Raw genomic sequence first — 20,212 nt, forward strand, 5'->3', positions numbered from 1 at the left:
GGAATACTCATTTTAAGATCCTTTTCTACCATGTCTAAGGTGTCTAAGGAAATTTGGATTTGAACTGGAAGGCACTTCTAAATATTAGCAGTCACACGAAATGTTTTCTTTTATGCTTTTACACCTGCAGTAGTTTTTTAATAGACTTTTAATACCTCAGTTATGATTGCGTTGTCAGATTTCCTCTCTCCTCCTAATCCTCCCATAGAATTTCTCATCTGTAAAGTTGATAAATATCACAGGCTATGTCATGTTACCCTGAATAAACAGCAAGCCTGCTTTGTTTGAGTTACTTCAGTGCAATGAGATGTTTTGGGAAGACAGATCTTGTGATCTTATTTAAAATAAAACAAAAGTTTGTATGTTCTTATTTCTGAGGCTTCTTGAAATGTGTGTCTTGATTTATGCTTCAGAACTGTACAGCGTAATGTTTGTTGTATTCATTTGCATGAAAAAAAGCTTAGACTTTCAGATTAATTTCATTATACCCCTAATATGATTAAAGGTTTCTTTTTGCTCATTAAGAACGCTTACCTGAAGAAATTGGCTGCATCTTTGAATCACCCACTTGATACAGCTTGCAAATTTTTACTGTTGTTGAAAGGAAAGCAGAATAACTGTAAGCTCCTGGTTGCTATCCCTTTACCTAGAATCTTTGTGGAAGATCATTAAGCAATTGCAACCTATGCATTTTCTTACTTTTGTGCCACTAGCTTTTTGAACAATCCCAGACTTCTGCTTACCTCTCACAGAAGTAATGAACCTGACTGGGAAACACAGAAGTGGAATGAGGTTTTGCTAGACAAGCAAAAGCAGAGTTCTTACATATACTTACATTCACTTTAATCAGTGTCCATCACAACTGATGCTGCCTAACCCAGAATAATATACCCAGTGCGCTAAATAACTTTGTGGAAGCAAGGATGAAAACAGTTGTTGCTTACCAAACTGAACTTGCACTGATAATCAATAAAACACTGAAATACCCTATCTTTAGAAGGAGAGCTATTTCTTACAGTAATTGTTCCAGTCCTGAACTCTCAAGTCAGGTTTACAAAAAAAACTTGAAAAGATAAGCCTGGGAACAAAAAAATTTGGCTCAATATACTATGTGGCATTTTGCTTAGATTTATAGCATGTTTTGTCAGACTGGATGAATGGCCTATACGTCCAAAACCTTGTGCATTTTCTTTTCCCAACCAAATCAGTTTGGGCTACAAAATATATTGTTTCTTCCCTATTAACCTGCCTTTAAAAATATTTTTAAATTGTATTAAGAATTACTCTCTGTGTTCTTAGGATGTTAACATTATCTTGTCATGCCCCAGTGCTCAGTTTATCTCACAGATAAACGGAAACAATTAGCAAGTTCACATTAGTGTCTCTCTACCAGAGAGTCCCGGGGCACAGAGCCTTTAAACTACAAAGATTAGGTAAAACACGATATTGTAGAGCTGAACCACAATATCAAGGGTTAACTGCCAAAGCATTTGGAGCTGTATCTTTCATCCTGATGTTTTGAAAATAATGCAAAATATGCAGAAATGGCCCCATGCAAACTTATAAACTGATCAGTGACTGAAAATTTATTGACTTGTTGCAACAAAGAAGCTCCTTGGTTTTAAAAGAAGAAAAAAAAAAAAAATCCCCAAAAACCTTTTGCCAGAAATGTCAATGCTGATTCTTAAGGTATCTTTCTGTGCTGTTCCTTCTGTGCTAGTAAATACATGGCACTCATCACTGAGTGAAGATGGGGCGGGGTGGGAAAGATAATTTTTGATCATGAAAAGAAAATTTCACTTAACCTATCCATTTTCTTCTTTCTCTTTTAGTGAAAATGTCCATATGTCTGAAGAAAAACAGAGGATAATGTTGTTAGAAAGAGTGAGTAGATTGTAAGGTTAAGTGTTACAACTAAGTACTTACAAATACGTATGTGTGAAGCTGTGCTGTGGTCAGTTACATACTCTGATGCAATATAGTATCTGCAAGGCTTATAATAGCATTCCAGGGAATGGTTTTTCATTGTACTCATTTCGGATCAGTATAATTCATTGAAGTAATTCAAAATAAGTATTAATACATCATACTTACACTTGGCCTACCTTAAAGTTTGTTTATTCTGTCTATGTAGGCTTCAGTATAAATGAGTCAGGCATAATATTTCTTCTTAGGAGTGACAGTTCATTGATGTAGGGAATTTCTGTAGCAAAAAAAGTTTTGATTACTTTTTCAAATTAAGGCATCCAAAGCAGCTGGACAGGAATTAAGATTGATTTACCTGTTTCTCTTGGAAATGGGTAATTTCTCTTCTTAGGCTGCTACTACTTAGATCATTTTAATTCTACCTGGGATGCATTATAATCTTGACAATATTGCTTCTGTAAAGAGTGCAATAACGCTTGTTATGAATGTGCTTACAATTACAATTTTCTGAAGTTATTGTCATGCTCCTACAGGCTAGAATTGTAAGTTTATACCTCACCCCCTCTGCTTCTCCCAAATACATATCTTAAATTTGCACTTGTTACAACTTTTATTTTGAGCATAGCTTTCAGTGTACACTGAGCAATTGAACCTTTTTGATGAAATAAAAGTTATTCTTGGTAAAAGGCTAGATTAACCCTTAGTAGTTACACTGGAATCTTTCAGAGTCTGGTAACTTTTAACTATCCAGTCGTATCTAACTCCATTCCAGTTATCTTTTTCTTGCCTCTTCAAAATTGACCTTAAAAAAAAAAAAAAAGGTGTCTTCAGCTTTCTAGGATCACTTAGACTAAAACCTGTGATCAGTTAGAAAACATGAATGTTTGCTGTTAATGGATTGTGGCACTGTATGATGTAAGCAGCTGGATGTTTCTGACTAGGAGCACTTACATGCTGTATTCTGTCATGTGCTTAGAAAGGATTTGTCATGGGTAGAAGCTATAAAATAGTAATATATTAAATTTCTTTTGCTGTTCTATCAGTGAAATGTTTTGCTAACTTAAGGAGAAGGATGAGTACGGAGATAAGCATAGCTTAGCAGTGGGTTTTGTAGCACTGTGGTAATTGCTAGACTTCAAATTTTTTTACATGTCCTTGTTCAAAAGATGTTTTGATATTGTTTTAAAACTGAAAGCTGTAGTAAATATGTATATTCTATAACTAGTCTGGCTCTGGTCATATTAAAACTTTTTTTAAATGTTTATAAGGTGTATTTATTAGTTAATCAGATAAGATTTTATTTCAGACTTTGCAGTTGAAAGAAGAGGAAAATAAGAGATTAAATCAAAGATTGGTAAGTATTTGTGCAATGCGTGTTTTAAGTGTCATGGAAAAATAAGAAAAGCTTACAAATGTTAAGTTTCTTAAAATCTAAAAATGTGTTTAATTAACTTCAAAAATGTTTTAAGTGTTAAGGCAAGTGGCAAATAGGTAACCTGTTAAGTTGAGGTAACTCTGAAAGGTTAACAGTCTTCTCATGGAAAAGATTCACAGGACTGGAGAGAGAGAGACTTCCTCCCAAAGAACACAGACTGTCCAGGCTTGGGTTAGGGGGAGTTAGTTTCAGTGGTGCCATGACTCAGTTTTTCAACAACAGTAGATTGAAGGCTTACAGTTTACAGGAATGTAGGTATGCCTGCACATTAAGCATAATGAAGAGTGTTAGCAATAACTTAGAGATTGTTTTTGGAAAACTGCACCTGTCATTTTTTTTAAGGTGTGAAACGTTAATTCTGCCTAGCAACTGGAAATATCAACAGCCATTGTCTTAAACACTCAAATAATAGTTAATGCCTGTGGAAGGAAAAAGAATATAGTGACAGAGTTCCCTTGATTCCTGTGCTATGAATCCTTCTCCTTTTATTTAGCCACAGTTTATCCTTGCTAGCAGGTCTTGACCTTAAGTCTAAAAAAAATTACTGTGTATGGGAAATAGACATGTCCTTTAGTAGGTCATTGGTTGGATTGGCCATGGAGATCTCACTTTCTTTAAGTGACAGGTGATATCTAGGAGTTTGGTAGGAACTGATATCTGTGTAGCTGCAAGTTACATTTCATAGCAAAAGTGTTTGAGTTTCTCCAGTAGGAGCTGCCTGGGATAGGATTGAAATTTACTATATAATTTACTCCTGCTACATATTCAGGTATAAAATTGCTGTTTTTTTCTAAACACCTTCCCTTCCACAATAAAACCTCTCCATAATAACCCTGCTAGTGCAGGGCATAAGAAAGGATTGCAAAACATCTAAAAGCATATTTTATAAAAGAGGGTTTTTTTTTCTTCTGAATGCCAGTGAAGTGCACAAAAGGTATTTCAGTGTCGTTTTTACAATAAAACACAAACACACTGGACAGTCTTCCAAACCTCTCTGTAGATTTCCTGAATTAAACTCTTGATCTCTTGTCATCTCAGAGTAAAATGAAATCGAAGAAAACCCAGCATTATACAAGACAAATACAAAATTCTTTTTTGTTGTTATGATTAATACCAAGCCACGTAAGAGGAATTAGCAGCTCATTGGTGTCTAAAGCAATTCAAAATTGGTTTCTAAATGGGCATAGGAACTTAATATCTTTTCAATTTCTTACTTATAAATTGGTATTTCATAGATAAAATAAACTTTTTATTTCTTATCTCTTCATCCTCCTTTCTCCCCCCCCCTTCCCAATACACTTCTAAAACAGAAATGTACATCAACACTTAAATACCAGTATTTATTTCTATCCAGCTACTTCAGATAAGGAACTCAGAAGGGGTTCTGCGCAATAAAAGAAAATCTTTTCAGGTCACTGACTTTTGCAGCAAAACTTGTGGGTTACCTCTGCAAGCAATAAAAGATAAAAAGGAGCTCCTTTTAATATGAGGGATGTTATGACAGGATTTTTGTTACTTTCTCAGTAATTTATATAAAAGGGAACCTTTTTTCTGTTTAAAGGCTATTAGAACTCTAGTCATGAAATAGTCTTTACTGAGTTTTAATGGAAATATTCTTAACATTCTAATTTGTTCTGTTTTTCTTGAAGTTAGAAATTAATGAAAAATACAGAAATCAAGCTAGTTTGCATCTTAATTTAACACTTATTCCAGTTTTAGAAAACAGTAAGAAAAACTTCAGTCTTAACATCTGAAGAGAACTGTCAAACACTTTAGCGAACAATCTAAGAAAATTATATTAGCTGCAACTTTTTCAAGAAAGAAAAGTACAATGTGAGTAAGTCAAAGAAATGTAGTCTCTAACAAAAAAAAAAAAAATGATCTGAAGTTGGAGTCCATAAAGAAAACTGCTGAAAGTGTCATCAGAAGTTGAGAGCTTTTTGTGCTGTACTGTATTCAATTTGGACTGATTCTTTGAAGAAATGAAGAAAGCGAGCTGTGAATAGGCTTCAAGCTTACGTTAAGACAGGCTGATACCGTTTCTGGGGAAGTGGGGGGGGAAGACTGACAATGGGACATATGCTGTAGGTAACAATATTTGAGTTACAGCTGAAAAATCATCTGCTAAACTTCAAGTATGAGTAATCTGGATTTGAATAGCATGTATAAATGGTCTAGGAAGTAGGAACCTATGGAAAAACTGAAAGACCTTTAATCAGAGTTTCTACAGGGCAATTATGAATTGTCTTCCGTAGGGAAGTTACCAAAGGGTAGTGAAATGTATACATTTACATCAGATCAGCTTCTCTGTCTACTTGCCTGTATGTGGGTTTCATATCCCTTTGTAGATACAAAGTAGCGTGCATTACCTATTTTCATTTCTTATTAGCACAGTTACGGTAGAAAGCGTATGTACACTTACTCATTTTTAGATCTAGGTTATCCTATTGAAGTTGGTTCATGTGCCAGTATTAATTAATTTAAACAGATTTAAAGGTAAATATCATGCATATAGGAGGTAAGAATTATGTCCAAAACCTTACATAGTTGAGCCTTTGTTTGGTCTTAGTAAATTTGACTCCAGTTTTTTCCAGGGAGTGCTGCTCTGTCTATTACAGTAGACTTCAGATTATGTGACAGTCCTTAGTAAAACCAAGAGACCATATCAAGTTCAGCATCCAGAGTTTAATTGCAATAAACATGTTTAACCTCCAGTGTTTTACCGTCAGCCTTTTTTTAGAATGCCAGTAGCTTTTGTGTTAGAGTGCACAGCTATATCATAGGTCTTGTGTATGCTCAGAACAAATCTTCACTGGCACTGATCTGGAAAGCAGTTCTCAGTTTTAAATAATGAGGGAGAAGTCAGTTATGTAAGAAATGATGTAAGAAATTTCATAATCAAAGGTAGCTATTAAAAAAAAAAACAAAACCACCAAAACAAATCAAAACCACAAACACACACCAACCAAACCTGCTACAGAACAGGATGACAGAAAGGTATGCTGTTTTCTTGCCTGAATATAAGATCTGCAAGAATAGACACTGTTTTCAATCAATAATAAATTATTTCTCTTAACCATATTGTTACCTGCAACGTACATTTCATCATAGCTTGCCAATACTTTATAGCTTTTCTCTTCTTTATAGATGTCTCAGAGCATGTCATCAGTATCCTCAAGACATTCTGAAAAAATAGCAATTAGAGAGTAAGTACATGTTAATTTTCATATAAACAGATGGATATACCTTCAATAATAAGTATGTAGTTAAAGAATGTCACAGTTGTTCTTTCCTTGCTCTGTGGTGAAAAGATACATAGGTCATCTCTGTAGTTTAGCCATCAGTTATTGAACCATCCCAGTTGGGCATAAATCAATTTTTTTTAAACAAAAAAAGGCCTTTCTGAATTCTGTATGTCGGTGGCTTTCCTGAATTCTGTGCCTTTCTTTACATGGTTCATAAGGATAATACCTCATGGGATTTCTAGAATCCTCCCAGAGTTTTCTTTTAGATTACTTTTTGTTCATCTGTAACCTTCTTGAAATCATGCTAAGAAAAAGTGGAACGAATCCTGTTCACCCTGAATATGCGTAGTGCTCCATTATATTTCAAAAGAAGTTTTACCTTCATGAAGTCTTCAAATTTTTTGGCTTATCTTGACAGAATGAAATGAAATTAACTCAAATATTTTGTTTGATATTATCAATCTGTTAGCAGCTGCATGTAGAATTGTTCCTGGAAAAAGAAGTATTAATTCTTGCAAAGTATGAAAGCTACAGACAACTGTTCCTAAGTAATTTCAGTCTGATATTAATTGAGTAATATAAAAAAAAGTTTCTTGGAAAGAAAACCAACAAAGAGTATTCCTTTACTGTTTTCTGAATTACACCAAATTGCATTTTTATTGTAACAAGGTCAGTATGTGCAGAATCAGCTTTTCCTGTGAGCATCTGAATATTCTGGCAACTCTCTTGGTAGTCTTTGAGGAAAATGTCATGAAAGAAGAATTCATCTGTCCCGTAGAGATGTCTTTATCTAAGTCAGTATAGTCTGTCATCATAGTAAGTCCAGGCAGAAAAGCCTGGAATATTGTTTATTTAATCTGAAAGAGAACTTTAAAGACGATGAGCTAAATTTCTCTCTAGATTTACCTATTTATCTCTGACTATGTATCTGTGATCTCCTTTTATGGAGAAGAGTTTTCCCCTTTCTCTGCCACTTCCTCCCTCATCCCCAGAGTAGTAGTACTATTTATTCTTAGAGCCCTCTCATGGTCTAAGGCTTAATTTGTAGCTATTCTAGACTTGATTTCATTAATGGATAAATAATTTACTTCCAATGTAATTGCACCGTGAAAGAGAAGTTGAAGACAGAAAAAGTTCTCTGAATTCTGTTACTGAAACTTTGCATGAGAACTTGGTGGCTTCTTGTGTTACACTGGTGTCAGGAAGAAACAGATTCTTGAAACTTCTTGTGTAAGGTCACCATGGTGTTTCTTTTGCTTTTAACCCTTTGATCAAAGATGAACACTTCATCCCTTCTTTGTCCTGTGTGCTTAAACTTTTAAGATTGAGTAGCTACTTAAATGTTTTGCTGTATTTTTTCTGTGTTCAAATTGACTTCAGTTTAAAACATCAGAAGAGTGTTTGTAAACACTGGTACAGTGATCGTTACCATAAGTATTGCTGGATAAAAATAATAGAGAATTGAAACGTTAGTATTTTGTTAGGTACTTCTGTTTATACTTTAAAGCAAAACTGTCGGTTCTTTTGAAAAAAAATAATTTGAGCTGATGGATGTAGAAAAACATTTCAAAAACTTTTTAAAAGGTAGAATGTTTTGTTGACTTCAGAAAATATAAGATGTATATGAGTTGGCATAACAAGTAGAAATGTCTGTGCTGCTGTTCAACTATGTCTCAGTCTGTGCAATACTTGGGAAAAAATTGTAGTGCAATAAATGTAGTTTTAAGCTTCTGTGCTTTTTTTTAGTGAAGTTCCTTTATTTTTTTTTTCCCTCCCCCCCCAGTTTTCAGGTTGGTGATTTGGTTCTCATCATCTTGGACGAAAGGCATGACAACTATGTATTGTTTACTGTTAGTCCAACCTTGTATTTCTTGCACTCAGAATCTCTTGCTGCACTGGATCTCAAACCAGGTGAGTGTGGTAAGTGTCAGATTACTTCCAATTATTATCTCCTCCTACAAATAACGCTAAACTTTCTAACACTGAGTAAGTGATTTTATAAATATTATGTGATAAATATGAGAAGCATGTAATATAGATAGCTGTCAGCTATCTTTGTAGCTTTTGCTATTTGTTTTGATGCTAAACATTTTTCAAGGCAGAACATTAAATCAAAAATTTATATAGATGTTAATATCTTGGAAAGATAGGGAAAAATATCTGCATCTTCAAAGTAAGCTGTGGAAAAAAAGGGGGAGAGCGAGCAAATGCCGATTTTGTACATACACAGAGTATATTAACATATCTATGGGGAAAACTCCCATTGGGCTGCTTAGCTGTTCAGTAGCATGAACAGTAATGTACAATTGTGTAGGTCTCAGGCTTATTTTTATGTAGATTTATGTTTTTTGATGAGGAAAGTAAATACAAAAGTCAAGGTAACATTTCTGTCAAAACTGCATGCTCTGTTCTTATTTTTTAATACCTGATTTTATTACGTTCTTTGAAGATTATCTTTGGATAAAATTTGTTCTCTCCATAGCTTATCTCCTCAAAGTGACTGGAATTTATTAACCCAAATACTTGTCTGAAATAACAAAGTGTAGACCACAGTAGATGGGGATTTGGAAGCAATGTTTTTGCTGATCAAGTTTTTCCATCCAATTTAAATGGTGTTTAGCAGAGCTTATAAGTTTTCAGAGAACGGTTTCTGTATGTTTTGCTTGTGTTCAGGTTGATGGCACATCTGCTTATTTACTCCCTTAATCTTCACATTGTTTGTTGGCTGGTTTTAGCAGCTATGTAAATTTAGTTAAACTGAAGTATTAATCCTTTTTAAATAAGGAAAAATAACAATGCTTTGCATTAAACTATGTGCTACATTAGATTCATGTAAACGTCTTTAGACTGTCACACCTAGTATTTTTTGCAAACCCACCTGTGTTCCCAACTTTGTTGCAGAATTGTCTAAGAACATTTTGTATTCATTCTAATTTATCAGTAAAAGTTTCTGTATGTTATTGCATGTCAGAAGCTGTCAACTTATTCCCAATGAGCAGACTCGTTGTAGATTTCAATTATGATGAAAGATGATAGCTCTGAAATAATTGTGTAGTCTCCAGAAGACCACCAAGCTCTAACTGCATTCTGAGACTGCTGAAGAATCTGTTCCATGTGTTCCGTGAAACATACAGGAAGAACTCCTATCTTATAGACATAATACATTCTGAACTATGGTATTAGTAGTGCACACATAACTATGGGGTATATGATTTATTTTCTTACTGTTGGTTTACATATATAAGGTAAAAGGCGTGTCAGTTGGTATATTACTCTGAGTACACAATTCACTGACCTATCTGTTTTCAAATGGACTTAGCTTGCTCCATTCCTTACCACTTGCTAACCAGAGTTAGTCTCAAATTTGAGAAAACTGCACATAAACACGAAGACTTACTATTTGCTTTAGGAACGCATTTGTCTCTAGCTCAGTACTTGAGGAAACCGTGTCTTGATTCTATTTCTGCATCAGGGAAGTGGGGAAAATGAAACTCTGAACACTAGTAGTATTTGTGACAGATTAAAATTGGTGTGGACCTAGGTGCTGCAAATTATTGTTTTAAGGGCTGCCAAAGTGTTGCATCTAAATCTGACCTTTTGTACTAACACGTACATATCGAGTTAATAATGCTGTGTAGATTCACCTACAGGATTAAGTGTCAGGGATTTAGGCTGTTGTAGGTTGTCTCTACCTACATTAAGACCACTTTGAATGCTATGACAACACTGAAATTTTTTGAGGACTGCACGGTTTCTGTGTTGTCCCTTATCTTCAGAATATGGAAGTTTTCATTTGCAAATCTAAGGGAAAAAACCCTGCATCTTTCTCACTATCTTTGCTAGATCAATTAAGTCTGTCAGCCAAGCAAATTCAAAAAAACTTAAGTTAGTTGTGGAGCATTCAGGCCAGGTATGAATACCTTGCACTGATCTGTAGGAGTGTGGAGTAGAACCGAATCTGCTCCATTATCAATAGTAAGATTAATTGTGAAGGGTAAGATTAAAATTTCAAACTCTGGTTCTTGAGTGACTCATGTTGTAGTCGCTAGATACAGTATCTCATAAATATGCTTAGAAAAGCATTGATTTTAGTATTATGCAGAGCATATGTGAGCTGTTCCTTCCGTCTGTTTTGACGTGTTCTTCATGTCATGATTAGTGATAGTTAGAAAAGAGCAAAGCAAGTAAAATGGATATAATTTCTTGGAACACAAGGCAAATATGCGTTTCCTTACTGTTACAGAAAAGGATACAAGCTGAAGATGTATTTATGCCCACTTTGTTGCTCTTTTGACCTGTCAGTGTTGTATTAATGAGGTTTTTCACTTTTATCCGTTCTGAACAGTATCGGGTGCTCTCAAAGACTGCAGTCAAAACTAGCAGACTTGCAGGGCTTTAAAATTATTATTTATGAGTAACTAATTTCCATCACTAATACAGAAAAATAATCATCAAATGTTTCAGTAAGGGCAATGATAATATCTGAGTACAGAAGACTTTCTATCCTTTGAAATACTTCAAGAAATTCTTACCTTAAATCAGACCAAAAAGTCAAGCTGGGTTGACTACAATAATTTTGAATCATTAAATGAATTTCAGTTTTGATTTGCTTTTATCTTCTCTAATGTTAACTTTAAAACAAAATTTAAACTGAAAAATCAATTTTTTTGTTTGAAAATGCCAGTGACCTGTCTTGACGTCTGAACTTGTTTAATTTTGTTAATTTATTAAAAAAAGAGGGGTTTTTTGAAGAATTTCTGCTCTCAAGTGAAATCACTTTAGCAAATAACCTTTAACCATATTGAATGTAATATCCTGTTACCTGTAGTTGATTATCCAAAATAATAAAAATATTGTCTGTTTAGCTTCAGGTGCATCTAGGAGACCTTGGGTGCTAGGAAAAGTGATGGAAAAGGAATATTGCCAGGCAAAAAAGGTAAGGAAATAGGAATGGAAAATCATCTGACAAAATTAATAGAGGAGAAAATTGGATTTAATGTTTGTAAGAATTGTGAAAAGTACTCTCTGTATAAGTGAGATGAAAATTGTCCTATGTTCTGCCATTCCTGCTCTGGTTTTTAGTCAGTGAATAGCAAGAGAAGGGGAACTAGAAAAAAGAGTAAGTGAGCAGTGGCTTGGGTAGTTGTGTCCATACTGCCCAGAACCTTGCCAGACTCCAAAGGGTCTTGTAAATGCTGAGAGGTGGGAATCAGTTTTGGCTTAAAAGTGTAAAAATCAGAGGAATAATCCCACATTTCTAATGTAATTTGATTTTTTTTTTTGTAGGCGCAAAACAGATTTAAAGTTCCTTTGGGTACAAAATTCTACCGAGTGAAAGCAGTACCGTGGAACAAGAAAGTATAACACAACAGATTTTTAGTTCATTCTGTCTCCATTCTTTTTTGACTTGTCCTTCAGTGCTCGTTCATCGCTCCAAATAGCAGGCCATTTTTTTATACAGAGGTTGTGACAAGATACGTCATTGATGTACTGCTTTTACTTTTTAACAGGTCATATTTTAGAAACAAGAATTTCATCAAAAACTCTGGCCCTAACTGTTCCAATTTTTTTACCTAGATAACTTTAAGAGTGTGGACCAAATGAGTTCATTTTCTCAAAGGGCAACCACATGAAACATGGTTTGTTAGCCATGTTAATTGCCTGTTAAATATACATTAGCTTGTATTTAGATGTTAAATGTTAGTTACCATTATTACCAGCATACGTCCTTTTGTGAAATCATTATCAAAGTACTTGCACTCTTTAACAGATTCTTTATATGTGTAAAATTCATCAACTATTTAAAGAGGAGTGTTCATTGCATGCAGATAATCATATAATTTTTCTTCAACATGAGTTTGCCTCAGTAGACGAATAAAAATAACTACTGCAACTTGTTTCATTACATGAAAATGCTCTTTAATGTTAAAAAAAAAACTTGTAATTTGATAGACTGATTTTGAAAATCAGTCGCAGTTAGATCTGCAATCTTCAAAAGCACTTTCGATGGATTGATCACACAGATTCTGAAGGGAAGACACTTGTGCCGTTTGTTCAAAGTGAAGCACTTGTTCTTCCCAACAAAACAGAAATCTTGTATTAATCTATTTAGAAAAATCATATTGATGAAATTGTATTTCATGGTTGAGTTTCAGGAAAAAACTCATTGTACATTAACCATACAAGAGTCATTTAAGTAACAAATTATTGTAATTGTAAAAGACATGTAGAATTTTAAAACAATAAAGATTTGAAACTGTATGTGTTTGAAGTATTTGTGTGCCTTTTAAATACTATCTATAGTATTTATTTCATGTTAATCTGTTGCAGCTTCTCTCTGATTCCTCCAGCAGTTTCATTACATAGGAATACCTAAATTTTCTACAAGGGGCATTAATAATCAACAACATTCAGGAATTACGAGAATTACCTTGTAATGATTAAATAAGAATGTAATTAGACAGAAATTAATTTTGTCAGCAAATCAAACTGATAAATGAAATTTTTCAGAATAGTTATACTGGCTACATTTTTAAAATGTAGACTAATTTATTTTTTTTAATAACAGTATAAAAAGATGTACTATAAATGTGTAGCCAATGGGAAGTGAAATTCTGGATTCAACTATGAGCTTTTGTCTCGGACTTAATCCATAGAGTTGTTCAACTGTGATTTATCTTTAGAAGGTGTGGAGTGGAGGAGGAAAAGAGAGAAAGAAATGATCACGTGAAAATGTCAATGCTTCTGCCCATATGTTGCAAATAATATTCCTCCAGACTAACCAGTCCACTTGAATACCAAGAAACTTCTGTATATGCTTTATTTAAAATTTTGTTACATAACAATTTAACTTGAGATTTTTATGAAATGCATGGGCTTGCAACTGTATCACACCTTTGAAATAAATCTAAGACAGTTGATCGCTGGAAAGCAGAATGTCATTTCGTCAAGTTGCATTCTTGTCTGATTGTTAAATTTGCTAGTTGATGTACTGACCTTTCTAAATTACTTAGCAAAAAAAATGTGCCTCTTTCTTCAAGAACAATATTACCATAGTTGAATACTGCCCAGTGTCAAATATGTAAATAACATAGAACATAGAACAGGTTTAAAGCAAAAAAAAATCATGGTGCAATGGGGTTTTTTATCACTGAATTTTGACCTTCAACTAAATGGGAATTCACTTCTGTGTGCAATTTGGATGCAGTCTTGTTCCTTTAGTCAACTGAGTCACAAGTGGTTTAAGAAGGTGCATGCGTAGCACGATTCATTCCTTCTAATATGCCGAGTATTTAGAAGCCTCTGTCTTTTACCCCACTGACAAAACTTTCCCAGCCTCAGATAATCTCCCTACTGCTCTGAATATTATTTGTCCTTCAGGGACTAATTGTCTCCCAGAAGCCACCAGGCCTAGCTAAGAGGCACAGTCTCCTTCCATTTCTGGGAGAACAGTTACTCCTTGAGTAGCAGCAATAATGGATCTGCGTAGCAACGTGCAATCCAGCACTACAACGTAAGACCCCACTTGTCTGTTACTGAATAGTCTACTTCAAAGATAAGTATAAGGTCGCCCAGAATTTCCTCCACGGAGGAAAGGATGTGTTTGTCAAGTTCTTCCAAGTCGGATAGAACTGCAGATTTGATGATGGCCCTACAGGCCTGTGCATCTACAAGCAGCACTCCTTTTTGGGCATACAAAAATTAAAGTGTTTTTCTGGTACTCTAATCTCATTAAGCACTAAGGCCTGTGTGTCTTGCTAGTCTGTGTGGATGACATACCATGAAGTTCATTGCAGGCTCTGGGATGGTGTCCTGAGTGCAGAAGTGAGGTGAGTACAGAACGCCATGCTGGGAATTTAAAAAAAAAAAAAAAAAAAAAGTCAAATTCTTTCATCTTTGTCTGTAAAAAATCGGAGCTTTCTAGTCTCAGTTTATTGTTGCCCTGATTATATATATGTTTAAGCTTGTATGTGGACAGTAGCAGTGATGATTTACGATGCTATGAAAGTTGGCTTGATTTCTAGCTTAAGGTAGACAAAGGCGTGACTGACGTTTATATAACTCAGAAACACGTGAGCAATGTATGGAAGTGAACTTGTGAAGCACCTAATAAAACAAAGTACTGTAATGCAAACTATGAGGGAAGAAAAAGTCCTTCCCTGCTGATATCTGCCACTTAAAAGAATACCAGGATGTATCTGTTATTGTTACATGACATCATATTTTTAAAATATAAATAACCAGCAATGGCTTTGGTTTTTAGGAGTATTTGTCATGTGTTTCATTTTATAATCTTTATGTATATTCAAAATGGAAATTCTGTCAAACAAACTCCTAACATATTCAGTAATGATTCTGAACAGTCTTTGAAAAAAATGTAGTTTACATATTTTTTTGTATGTCACAGCCTTACTAGTTCTTGAAACTATGTTTGTTATGCACCACCTATGAGTTTCATCTTGCTCCATAATAAAACTTTGTATATAGTGATATAATTTGGATGAGGAGCATATTCAGAGGGGACTGGGGGGAAGTTGGAGGATAAATTCGGTGATCTGAGATTTCTCTAATTCTTTTGTGCAGCTGCATGTGGGAAACTTACAGATTACTAAAAAAGCCTCTTGTGCTACTGCTAGTATATGTTTATTCCATAAGTCTGGCTTTAGACAAAGGCAACTATATTTCTGAAGTGCAGAGAGGAAGATGAACGGTAGAGAAAGTTGATTGAAAGCAAATGTTACCCTGCAGACTTAACACAAAAAGGATGTGATAATGTAAAAGGGATTTTTTTTTTTTCCATTGTTCTTGGAAGGCTATATCCATTTGAATACTCTGGGAAGCACATGGCTTTTTGCACTGCTCTGCAGTAGGTCTCAAGCCATGAGCTTGTGCTGTTTAGAATTCAGCTGTGGTTCATTTGAATCTTAAGATGGTCTATGAGTAGGACCAGTTTACACTTAAGTATACACTTTTCCCTAAATATAGTTGTCATTACATACATTGCATAGCAGGACGAGAAAGTCTGCCCTCTGCTCTGCAAAATTATTCTGTACCTTTTTGCAGCGCAAGTTTTCTCCATGACCTAATATTGCATCCTTTCTTGTTTTGTGGAGTTTTAGCTAGAAGCCAGATTGGCTGTAAACCGTTATAGCAAAAATGGAATAGTACTTTGTAGTGCTTACTCATTCCTATAAATTTTTCATTAATAAATTGTAATGCAGGGAACTATTACTTAGTGCCAAATTGGTAATTCTAGAAATGGAGCGTTCACCATACAAGAACTCTATTGCCTTTTCAAGCTACATTTGCCTATTAACTTCAGTAAGCTATCTCTGTCTTTAGATCACTTCACAAGCCATTCTGCAGTCCTAAAGCGGTGATGATAAAGGATAAACAGTTACTTCCTTTAGCACTCGCTGTATTAACACTCACTCGTATTAACAACATCCACATAGAATACTGAGGCGCATGGGAAAATCTAGTCCCCAGACTCCAAATACTGGCTAAGAATTGAGTTCAATGCTGACACACTCAAGTAGCGTCAGACTCAGAATGGTTGAGGTTGGAAGGGACCTCCTGAGGTCATCTTGTCCAACCCCCTGCTCAGACTGAAGTGCTGTGACCTTTTCACTAAAGGTCTTGAGTTTACAACTAATTTGGCAAATGTTCAATTTAGTCCTTTGTTTTGAAGCCTGGGTTGAACCTGGTGGTATAATTTGAGTAATTTTAAAATTTTCCCTTCAAAAAATTCATTATCTTGGGTAAATGCTAGCTTTTAACATGCTTTCACTATAAAATGTTTTTTTTAATTTTAAATGCAAGAAATGTGACAGCTGCCAAATTATTATTTCTATGGCTACTCCCAGCAAAAGCACCAAATTTTTGTTCTGTATATAATTCTATTTCACACTTTTAATAGAATGTTTCAGGCCATGTATTTATGGTATATCACTGTGTTGCTGAATAGTTTTTTGTCTCAATTCTATGATGCTGATTATGGGTTACAGCCTTGCTTTTCTTTCCCTAACTTTTGCTTGTTGGACTTAAATTTGCCTTTTACCTATTTGTTTTGGGACTTTCTTAATAGGTGGTTTTCACTGTGTATTTTACTTTTTAGGCAAAATTACTGAGTAAGGAGCAGAGTTTTCTGCGGTGGGAGGAGTGTTGCTAGTATCTTATCTCCTAATCAAGAATTTGTACAGTTCGCCAAAGGGTGTTAATGGAGAACCTTTGTCATCACACTCATGTAGACTAATAAATCCTGTTTCTGCCCCAGATCTCTACATGAGATCTACCTGTTCTGAATGCATGGATGCATGCTTGCGTACACACCTTTAACAAATGCTGATACTTGCAGCCAAAGCTGCTATGTTTTGGTCCTGTTTACCTGTGCTGGGAGTATTAGAGGTCCAGAAATATTCAGAAAGTAAGTAATGCCTCAATTTTTTAATTTTTTTTTGTGAAGATTAGCTACAGGACTAGGACCTGTGTGTTGGTATAACCAAAGCATTTCTGTTTTGTTAAACGTTTACAAGCTTACCCATTCGATAGTCATTGTAGGAAAAATATCAAGAAAGAACAAACAAAATAGCCTAAAGATCCTGGATACTTAAGGAGAAGCAGTCAGTTTTAAGTACCTTTGCATCTCTGAGCCTGTATTAATTTAAGCAATTGGAATGTTAGCACTTAATGTCTAATGTAATTGCAGTGGTAATCGGAAGACTGCTGAGCTATGCCTCTCACAGGGTGCTGGTCAGCATTAATTGACTACCATGTCTCTTGTGAATGGTGGGGTGTATTTTTAGCACAATGGTTGAAATAGTAGAAAAAGCTTATGATGAATACTGAACTTAGCAAAGAAGTTCCTGATAGTGTAGAAAACTGATCATTTTTTAAGCTCCAGAAGAGAGCTTTATTTTGTGTAACTACTCTATACACAGAAAAAAGATAGGTAGTTTCAATTGAAACCAACTGCCTAAAATCAACTGTCTGCTTTTAAAAGGCTGCAAGCTGGAAATAACCTTTCTTGGTATATACTACGCTTTCCTGAATTGGACTGAAACAATTTTTCAGAGATCGTACCTTTAAAAGTATTTGATCAACAAAACAGCTAAGCAGTAAAATTTCCTCTTTTAATTTAGACCTTGTTAATAATCATCATATTTATAATCCTTATGTTTGTAGCTCTTGTGTAGAAGTGAATTTTTGTAAGCACAAATAATTTGCCAGAGATGATGCATGCAGTTAAATACGCTTCTGTTGACTTTCCAACAATACACTGTAGAGTTTTGTGCTGGCTTTGGCTGGGGTAGAGTTAATTTTTATAGTAGCTAGTATGGGGCTATGTTTCGGATTTGTGATAAAAACAGTGTTGGTAATACAGGGATGTTTTTGTTATTGCTGAGCAGTGCTTACACAGAGTCAAGGCCTTTTCTGTTTCTCACCCCACCCCACCAGTGAGGAGGCTGGGGGTGCACAAGCAGTTGGGAGGGGACACAGCTGGGACAGCTGATCCCAACTGACCAAAGGGATATTCCACACCATATGACGTCATGCTCAGCATATAAAGCTGGGGGAAGAAGGAGGAAGGGGGGGACATTTGGAGTGATGGCGTTTGTCTTCCCAAGTAACCATTACACATGATGAAGGCCTGCTTTCCTGGAGATGGCTGAACACCTGCCTGCCGATGGGAAGCAGTGAATGAATTCCTTGTTTTGCTTTGCTTGTGAGGAAGGGGGGGACATTTGGAGTGATGGCGTTTGTCTTCCCAAGTAACTGTTACGTGTGATGGAGCCCTGCTTTCCTGGAGATGGCTGAACACCTGCCTGCCGATGGGAAGCAGTGAATGAATTCCTTGTTTTGCTTTGCTTGTGTGCGTGGCTTTTGCTTTGCCTGTTAAACTGTCTTTATCTCAACCCACGAGTTTTCTCACTTTACTCTTCCGATTCTCTCCCCCATCCCACTGGCGGGGAGTGAGTGAGCAGCTGTGTGTGCTTAGTTGCTGGCTGGGGTTAAACCATGACAGTCCCAACTTCTGCACCCCCAGCCCACTTGTTGGCAGGGTGGTGTGAGAAGCCTTGACTCTGTGTAAGCACTGCTCAGCAATAACGAAAACATCCTTGTATTATCAATGCTGTTTTCAGCACAAAACCAAAACATAGCCCCATACTAGCTACTATAAAGAAAATCAACTCTATCCCAGCCAAAACCAGCACAAGTTTGCAAAAAATTTCCAAATTAACAGTAAAGTGTAAGTACATATACAGTGTTGTGCTTGATTTGTGGCTAGTCCAGAATACCAGATCTTTTGAACCTATGTATGACTGCACTGTGTGTGTGTATATACTGTGATGGCATATGCTTCCATCTTTGCAACGATTAAGTTTTTAAGCACTGAAAAATTAGAAAATGTCAGCTTATGACTGCTTGTCAAACTCTGCTTTTATATGCATGAGGATGCACTTTTCATTTAGCTAATTAGGTGCTCTTTTCCTGCTCTTCTTGTCCCTTCCACATCTGTTCACACAGTTCTACATTAAAACCTTGCCTTGAACATGCGATTACAATCTTGTCCTTCTTATGATGACAATTTCCAAGCAGAATGCTTGCTATGTGCCTCTTAGGTAAGACATGAGAGTCTCCAGATTATCCGCTTATTTTTGGTACCTGAAAACAAAGTGACCAATCTGAGATACTTGGACTGCTGTTTCAGAGGATAGCAGTTTATAGCTTCAAATACTGTGTTCTGACAACTTGTGCTCTCTCCATTATCTAAATGAGAAACTGCTATCACAAAGTAAAAATGTGTGCAAAGGCACATAGCGCCAGAATTAAAAATGACAGCCTTGCATCTATGCCCCGTTCGACACTTCTGATTCTCCTCTTGGGTACCTCTGGAAACTGTATGTTGGTAGTCTGCACGGGTCAGTTCTTGCTCTGTAAGCCAGTTTCCTGTATAAAAGGCATGCAGTTGTACCGTGTTGTGTATCAAATCACATACCCCTTTTAGCATATATCTTTAAGGGAGACCTAATACACACAATAGAAAATTCATTTTTACAATGGTTGATTAAAGAGCTGTAACTTATTTTCAGCTGGGTTTTGTAGGTTTCGGTTTCTACCTGCTGGGATCTTGTGCGTTTTTCTGCTTTGTATTAGACTTCTGTAATGTGCATATTTAAAAAAAAAAAAAGGAAGGAAAAATCATTCCCAGTGCTTCTCCACCTGCCAAATTACTTCTTTCTTTCCTAATCTACAAGTGTCATCTTGAACTTTCAGTCTTTCTGTGGATATAGTTCCTTAGCAATCATCTTGAGAAATTTTCTTAAACTTATGACCCAATACTGCATAGGAAACTTAGGATGAGCCATGATTTTTATATGGTGCCTTTTGACTGTCTATGATAATTTTTAGTCTCACTTTAGTCTTTCCAGCTCTTCAGTGAGTTTGGAAAGAGGAACTTACTGTTGACAACTCGAGTCCATTCTCTATACCCCTGTATGGTTGAATGAAGCAAATGCATTTGTCTCATTGTGTAGATGAATCATATTTTCCATTGCAAATATGTAGTTTAACCTATCCACTGGTGACAAAGAATAGTGCATGA

General features: G+C 35.6%; 1 protein-coding gene across 4 annotated transcripts in view; it reads left to right on the forward strand.

Annotated features, from left to right (window-relative positions):
• The window catches only part of RB1CC1 (RB1 inducible coiled-coil 1), an 83,558-nt gene extending 70,011 nt beyond the window's left edge, over positions 1–13,547 (forward strand). For 3 of the 4 annotated variants that reach the window (XM_076329715.1, XM_076329717.1, XM_076329716.1), the window contains exons 19-24: positions 1,833–1,884; positions 3,233–3,280; positions 6,509–6,567; positions 8,390–8,526; positions 11,472–11,542; positions 11,893–13,547. In XM_076329715.1, the coding sequence (XP_076185830.1) occupies positions 1,833–1,884; positions 3,233–3,280; positions 6,509–6,567; positions 8,390–8,526; positions 11,472–11,542; positions 11,893–11,970 (445 nt within the window). In that variant the 3' untranslated portion in view covers positions 11,971–13,547. The remainder of the gene's footprint in view (positions 1–1,832; positions 1,885–3,232; positions 3,281–6,508; positions 6,568–8,389; positions 8,527–11,471; positions 11,543–11,892) is intronic. The other variant, XM_076329719.1, reaches the window with a different exon arrangement.
• The last annotated feature ends 6,665 nt before the right edge of the window (positions 13,548–20,212 follow it).

The sequence above is a fragment of the Aptenodytes patagonicus genome, chromosome 2 (genome assembly GCF_965638725.1).
Source record: "Aptenodytes patagonicus chromosome 2, bAptPat1.pri.cur, whole genome shotgun sequence".
Lineage (NCBI taxonomy): Eukaryota > Metazoa > Chordata > Aves > Sphenisciformes > Spheniscidae > Aptenodytes > Aptenodytes patagonicus.